The 7,735-nt window shown below is 39.9% G+C and overlaps 1 protein-coding gene across 2 annotated transcripts in view; it reads left to right on the top strand.

The window, feature by feature from the left end:
* The first annotated feature begins 1,432 nt into the window (after positions 1–1,432).
* Positions 1,433–7,735, top strand: part of VPS54 (vacuolar protein sorting 54 homolog (S. cerevisiae)) — a 41,516-nt gene continuing 35,213 nt past the window's right edge. Inside the window, exons 1-4 of one of the 2 annotated variants that reach the window (XM_010293017.1) lie at positions 1,433–1,594; positions 2,463–2,704; positions 4,164–4,242; positions 7,184–7,218. In XM_010293017.1, the coding sequence (XP_010291319.1) occupies positions 1,459–1,594; positions 2,463–2,704; positions 4,164–4,242; positions 7,184–7,218 (492 nt within the window). In that variant the 5' untranslated portion in view covers positions 1,433–1,458. The remainder of the gene's footprint in view (positions 1,595–2,462; positions 2,705–4,163; positions 4,243–7,183; positions 7,219–7,735) is intronic. The other variant, XM_010293019.1, reaches the window with a different exon arrangement.

The following is a 7,735-nucleotide window of genomic DNA, read 5'->3' as shown; positions in this document are numbered from 1 at the left end:
AGGGATGTTTTAATAAACTCTTAAACCTCTAATAGTTCTGCAGTTTACTGCTGACTGAACTGATACTTTGATGGAAATGCAGCTTTGTTTACAGATGGAAAGAACTCATTATGTTGTTCAGCCCTGGTGTAAAATTTTTAAGGCTTTTTTTTTTTTTTTTCAAATCAGGAGCTTAAAATTCAACTGAAAATTAGTAGGACTTTCCTTACTCCGGAGCTTTTTGATCTTATGTTTTAATTGTCTTCTCTCTGCAAATACTTTTAATGCTGAAATAAACTATAGTTTACTAGGCAGTCAGGGAAAGTTGAATTGTCAATTTTCCTGATTCAAGTTATAAAAGTTGTCTATGTTACATGCATTGTGTGTTCTTGTGCTGTTCCAGTATGCTCGTATTCTTCAGGTTCTTATTTGTCTGAAATCCAGTGATTCCCATTACTATAAATCATTAATGATATATTCTATCTGTGGGTAGCTGTTGCTGGGTTTGTCTGAATCGCATACGTAGGCTGCAGACCTCCTCCTTTGGAAAAACAGCACACCTCCTGTTGCTGGGGTCCTGACATTAAGGCAGAGCAACAAAGTGAGGGTATAGAACATCCCACCTGCACCCGTTACCTTTTTCACTGCAGGATGTAACGCACTATGGTTAAACCTCACTGCACGTGGCGTGCCTTCGCAGACATCTCGCAGGATGCTCTGCCCGCCTTGCGAGTAGAGCAGTTGTGAGAAGCCTTTTGGAAGGCAGCTTTTGTGAGCTTCATCGGCTGTGGTTATGCACCAGTTTTCAGGTTTTCAATCCTTGCCTAAGCCCCTCATGCAGATGGGGTAGTTTTTCAGAGGGTTGTCTTGCTGCCGCTAGTTGCTAGTCTCCGAAGCAGTTCTTTTAAAGACTGAGATAATTTGTCTCTCTTTCCTTGCCCTTCCTGGGCTGTTGTGGTTGTTGTGGAGCGCAGCCCCCAGGACAGTAGAAGCACTGTGGTGCAAAAGGTGATCTGTTCCCTGTCATCGCTGAGGATAGTAGGTAGGAGGGCAGAGGAGGTGGAAGGCTCTGTGTTTGTCTACCCAAGCTTCCTGATATCTGTGAGAAAGTTCTACTGTGAATGTGTGCGGTGTGGCTGCAATAGTTATGGCAACAGAAAGGAAGAAGTGCCCAAAAGACTTTTTTTTTTTTTTTAAAACATATGATTTTATTGGTCCTGTCTGCAAGAACTATCCTCCAAACCTAGAGGTGTGCAAGGAAACAGGCTAGGAAGTTGCATTCTGCCTTTTATTTTTGTTTTTAAAATGAACTTTCCCCTGTTGCTGTTGAAATATGTCAATTAAAGAGTTGCAGTTTAAAAAAATACTATGTAGCTGGCAGAGTGTCATTGCTTTGATGCAGTCTGTAACAAGAACTTTATTAGAGCCTTGATATTTATTGTTTCTTATTTAGCTTTTATCAAGTGGTGATTTTATGCAATGGCATCAAGCCACAGTTCTTCACCAGTGCCTCAGTCAAACAGCAGTGATGCTTTCTTTAAAAAGGAAATGGATGCCACGAAATGCTTTCGACCTGTGCAGTCACTGCCTGATGTGTGTCCCAAGGAACCTACAGGTAATGTTGGTGTGCAAGGAGAGTGAAAATGCAGTCAAATTTACTAATCCATTTACAATTGTACAGTCAAATTTTCTTGTGTATTGGGTGTAGCATACTAAGCTCTAGTCTTATTTCAAAGTGTGCTGTAATTCTGCTTTATACCACCCAGTGTCCCTTTGGAGCAATGGGAAAGCCATCCTATTTGCAGCTTGTTTTCAGATGTCCACATTAGAGAGGGAATGTTGCTTGTGTGATTCCATGTTATAGCTACGATCCATACTACATGCAAGAAGAGGGTATATTCTGTCAGGGCCTGTAACAGACCTGTCCAGCGTGCTTGTCATCTAGCTGTATTACTTCTGTGAAATACCCCAGCCCTCTTGCAGTAGGAAGCAAGAGACCAAGACCTGCCTCTAGCACTGTCATAAGTCTCTAGTGGTATTGTAAAACCTGGTTTTGGCCACAGTTATAGCTGCTGCCGTATACTAGAGCTTAGTTCATAAAAGGAGTAGGTGGGGTGGCATCTTAAGAATTACAAACTAGTAATGCTAATGAATTTCAACTGTCATTCTGATCAAGTTCAGATTATAAAAAATATGTTTGTGGTTAGAATTTTTCTTCTCTTCAGTAGAAGCTAATGTTCTGGAGCTAAATATATTTAACGAGTGTGACTGCACCACTGTGTTCAAAATTTGTGTTGGTTAATCTGATAGAAGAAATGCAAGTTAAAGTGTTGCAGAAGGAGAATATAATGAGTCTTTTGCATAGATAATTTTCATCCACTGTGTAATTGTGGAAACATGGTTTGCTTAAGGAACCACGTTTCAGCAAAAATACAGCTTTCAGTTTCTCAGCTTAACAGAATGTCCTTTCTTTTGTGCTGCAGGTGATCCCAATAATTTATGTGACAGCCCATCTCTAGTTGTGGATCAGCACAGATGGACTATTTATCATTCCAAAGTCAATCTCCCAGCAGTACTAAATGATCCTAGGTTAGCAAAAAGGGAATCTGATTTCTTTACAAAAACATGGGGAGTGGACTTTGTGGACACTGAAGTCACGCCTTCATTCTACCTCCCACAGATCACCAAGGAACATTTTGCATTATATCAACAGGAAATCACTCCGGTAAGAACCCAAAATTAGATGCATGTTGTACTGGGGTCCAGAAGGAGATTTGAAATCCTTCCTCTAATTAGACATTGTCCCTTCTAATAGTCCATCATAGAGTTAGCTGATAATAAATTTGCTCTTCAGTGCTTGTTGACTCTTCATTAGGCATTTCTTGCTTTATAATTTCAGTATTCGTAGTGTGGAAAATGCTGTCTAAATTCTCTCTGGGCAATTTCATTTATTTTTTTCAGTTGTATTTCTGAATACTGAGCTCTGCACCAGGGCTTACAGGTCATATTTATTCTTTCTGATTATTAATCCTTTTTCTCTAAGGATTATTTAATGATTGGGCTCTGCAGTGCAATATAGCATTTTCAGACCTTTGGATCAGATACGAAACATGACTGTGCTGCAAGGATTGGAAATATTTTTAAAGAGTCTCTAAATGAAACATTTATATGTGAAGTTCTTAAACTATAAATAGGCCTATTATCGCAATGATTTCTTTTGTAACAGGGAAGTTTAAGGTACATCTAAGGACACCAGGACCAGTAGGAGACTTCTACAAACTCTTAAAATACAGGTGTCAGTAAGTATGTAGTATTCTTTTTTTTTTTAAGTGAAAGAACATGTAGAAGTCTCCCACTGTTTTCTGCTTCCTTGGTTTGTAACTTTTTTTTTTGCTGCTACAGAATTGGCTGTAGGAAGTGTTACTTGTTTAAATCATAATTAAGTATGTGAAATTGAATTGTCTGTAGCTGCATTATTGCCATTAGTTCACACATTGAACATTTAAAATGTTTAAGAGCTCATCCATTAAAATTAATGTGTAATGCACTGGCTGCTAAATGAAAGATTTTGGGGAAGAGGGAACTGACCCGTGATGTAGCTTCTAGCAGAGACCTAGCTAACATTAGTGTTCTTCAGAAACTTAATTTCTCACCATTATGGTCCCTGGTGTTTACACCTGTAGATGAAATTTGAAGCTCTGCATGATGAAACAAGATATGTGGTTTCAGCAAGGTACTGATTAGTAAGATGTGGAAGCTATTTCTGCTTTGATCCAATTTAATTTAGCAATGAAAAAGCATTCATTGTGTGTTAGTGTGATTTCTGGATTAGACAGCAAATAAATGTTTGGATATGTAATTACAACTGATTTGTGGTTGTATCTCGTTATGTAGAGAAGCTGTTACACCTGTTCAATAACTTTTGTCTTCATTTTCTCTTGAGATGTAAAGATGCAGAGAAAACCGACGTATTTACTGCAGGTTGAAATTTTTGGTACCTTTCATCTGGACAAACATCATCTGAGTCTTTGAGAGGAAAAAAATACTGTTGTGAACTTAGAATTATTTGGTGTAACGCAGTTATAGTTCACTGAAAATGTTCTGAATGCTGTGTTTCAAAAAAAAAAAATCTTTTTTTTTTTTTACCCTCAGGCTGATTCTTTAATATATTTTCTCTTTTACAGAGAGAGAAGGTTCATGAAAGATGCAAGAATATTTGTACTCCTAAAGATACCTTCAACAGGACTCTATTACACACCCACGGTACAGTCAAAGCCTTCCTTTAGTCATTAAAAAGCAATTTATTTTTGTTTCGGTATGTTATAGCATTCATTATTGAATCTGATCATCTCCTTTACTTGCTCAAGGGCTTAATGTGTAATAATAGCTGATGATTATTTCTTTGTGACAATAATTGAAAACCCAGACAAGGTTGACTAGAACTATTCATGACCACTGCTGATATTTTATGGGTGAAAACTGCTTGTGATACCTGCTCTTAAACTTTTCCTTGGGATGTTTGCATTCATGGCAGGTCATTATGTCCCTGGCAGTGTTTTCTTTAGTTTCTTTTTGTTTAAGATCTGTTGAAACTATTGCATCAAATTTCTAGCAGCTGTTGACTTTGCAATGAAGAATGGCAGTGCTGGGCCATTCCTGTGTCTCTGCCATGAGGATCATGGAATGGCTAAGGTGGGAAGGTGACATCTCAAGATGGTCTAGTCCAACCCACCTACTCAAGCAGGGTCACCTGTGTGAGAACAGTGTCCGGTTGGGTTTTGAATTTATCCATGGATGGAGATTACACAACCTCCCTGGGCAACCTGTTTCAGTATTTGACCACCCTCACAGTAAAAGTGTTTCCTTATGTTCAGATGGAATTTTTCATGTATCAATTTCTGCCCATTGCCTCTTGCCCTGTCAGTGGGCACCACTGAGAAGAGCCTGTTTTGTCTTCTTTACACACTCTCATCAAATACTTAAAAACATTTATAAGATTCCCCCTGAGCTTTTCCAGGTTAAACAGTCTTGGCTCTCTCAGCCTCTCCTCCTGTGAAAAATGCCCTCGTCTCTTAATCATCTTTGTGGCCCTTCACTGGACTCGCTCCAGTATGTCTAGATCTGTCTTGTACTGGGGAGCTCAGAACTGGGCACACTGCTCCAGATGTCACACCAGTGCTGAGCCGAGAGGGAGGATCACCTTCCCTCAACGTGCTGGCAACGCTCTGCCTAACGCAACCCAGGATGCTTTGCCGCAAGAGCATGTTGATGGCTTGTGGTCAGTTTATCTGCCAGGACTCTCTCTGCAGGGGTGCTTTCCAGTTGCTAGACCTCTAGTGTGTACCAGTGCCTGGGGTTATTCCTCTCCAGGTACGGGACTTTGCCTTTTCCTGTGTTGAACTTCATGAAGTTCCACTCTGGCCAGTTCTCTGACTAGTATTTCTCTGATTACTGTTAGCAAAGACTACCTGGCAAACTTCTTTTGGTGTCTGCAGCTGTAGCAAGGCTGAATTTAGTTCAGCTAATATGAAACTGGACAAAGGAAGGTGAGAGGCAAAAGGAAAAAGACCAGACAAACAAAAGGAAATTAAACACTTATAACCTGCAGCAAACTTTTAATATGTAATTTATTTTCTCAAAAATATTGGCTTAACAGGGTTCATTTGCCAATCACTGTTTGACCAGGCTTGTCTATATCAACGTCTACAGGTAATGCAGCAGGAAGCGTTCAGTAGTTTACTTCTTTTGATCAAGTTGTTTCCATCGGCTTGCTTTCTCCTTTTCCATGCAGAAGGAAGCCCTTCTGTAGAGTTTCTCTGTACTTGGTATTATTTTGGAATAGCTGTTCCTGAATGAGCCTGTTTGTGGTACGTTCTGCAAAAGTTCCTTCTTCAGGCTTAGCTTAATCCATTTTGAAAGAGGCTTTTTTTAAAAAAAGAGAAAATTACTGTGTCACCAAAGTAACTGGGAGCTTCTTGGGTAGATGGACAATTCCTAGTAGAAGCATCATTTGCTAAACTGAAACTCTGTATAGTTTCTTTTGTTGGCATTGCATTTCTTCCTCCAACTCCAGCCCACGAGACTTGGCCTTTCACTTCCATAAGAGTTGGTCTCTCCAAAGACTGAGCACAGCAGGATGATTCCTAGGTTGCCTTTTGTATTTCAGTGCAAATAAAGTAACAAATAAAATAAGAACCAAAGAGGTGGGAGATAATGCTGATGTAGCACTTACCATGTTTGTCAGGGACAAGTAGACTGTCCAGCTGAGGTATGGGCTTGTTTCTAAATTCCTCACCTCTTTTAGCCTCCAGTGTGCCCCCTCTTCATGATGCACACTAAGTTAGTGACATGGGGAGGAAAAGGGGATTTTGGCTGAACCTCAAAAGTCTGAATTTGCATTTTCTTCAAGTTCTGCTGCAGTACAACCATGCATCTCTTTTCCTAGCTCAACTATCTTACCCTCTGCAATTGTCAGGTCAGCTTACTTCAAGGGAAGGGCTACTTCTGTGCTACTTGCTCAGTGTGCTTAGGACTCTGTCCTGAGTCCTCATTTATTCTTCTTGCCAGCCTTTGTGCCTCCATCCTCCAGGTGCTGTGCAGAAGTCATTATATGGGCAGCTTCAATCTGGAGCGTTAAAATTGGGGTGATGTAAGGAGGGACCTTTTAGTGGTCCTTGCCAGTTGATTGAACAGTGCATTAAGGAATGTGAAGTGCTAAGTAGATTGTTTTGTATGACTAACATTTTTGCTGTCAAAGAGCTGAGCACGAGCACCTTTGAATACACTGAGCACGAGACTTAAACTGCAAAGGACGACAGAGTGTTTCAAAGAATCAGAATATTTCAGGTTAGAAGGGACTTCAAGAAGGTCTTTACTGCAACTGCCATCTCAAAGCCGGTTCAGCTGTGACGTTGGGCCAAGCTGTTCAGGGCTTTATTCAGACGGGCTTTGAAACTCCTTGGAGGTTATCTAGCCTCTCTGGGCAGCCTGCTCCAACGCTTGATTGTCCTTATGGTGAAAAAGGGTTTCCTTATGTTCAGTCTGAACCTTTCATTGTAATTTATAACCGCTGTTCCCTGTCTGCCCCCTGTGAGGAACCTGGCACCGTTGTCTTGAAAACTTCCTCATAGGGTTTCATAGTGTTCAAGGTAATTGTTTCCATTTGTTGCTCATGAATGACTACTTGTATTTTGTTTAATTTTAGATAAATCCAGGACAGATCTGGAACAAGTACCTAAGGTATGGTTCCTGTGCACTCTGAGCTTGTATAAGAATTTCTCACATGTAGTCTTGAATATATGAATGTACTCTCTTCATTGTAGAAATTTTATCCAAGCTGATTCTCAAGACAATCTGCAGTGCTCAGAATTTAAAACAACTAAGAACAATCTGCTTTTTCTTTCTTTTTGTTGTTGTTTCCTGCGGTCTTGGTTTTTTCTTACTTAAAGTAGAATACAAATGCCATTAATTCTTTCATCTTTAATAGTTAAACCTCAGAGCTGGGCAAAATTAGCCACTCTGTGTTCTAGGAGGAAAAGGAAACTGAAGAGTTTGACAGAAGCTTGACTATTGCATAGTGTACAACTTAGCATTAGGTTTAACTCCTTGAGTCCTTGAGCAAAGCCCTCTTGCATATGTGCTTGCAGCATATATGATGTAGGGTTTTTTTGTGACAGGTTGACAAAAGACACTATTCCAGGTTCCATTTTAGTCGGAATAATTTTTTCTAGGTACATGAAGAGTCGACGTTAATATG

This window comes from Phaethon lepturus, unplaced genomic scaffold (genome assembly GCF_000687285.1).
Source record: "Phaethon lepturus isolate BGI_N335 unplaced genomic scaffold, ASM68728v1 scaffold11168, whole genome shotgun sequence".
NCBI lineage: Eukaryota > Metazoa > Chordata > Aves > Phaethontiformes > Phaethontidae > Phaethon > Phaethon lepturus.
The sequence above is the reverse complement of the archived record's forward strand: the minus strand, read 5'-3'. Positions and strand labels throughout refer to the sequence as shown.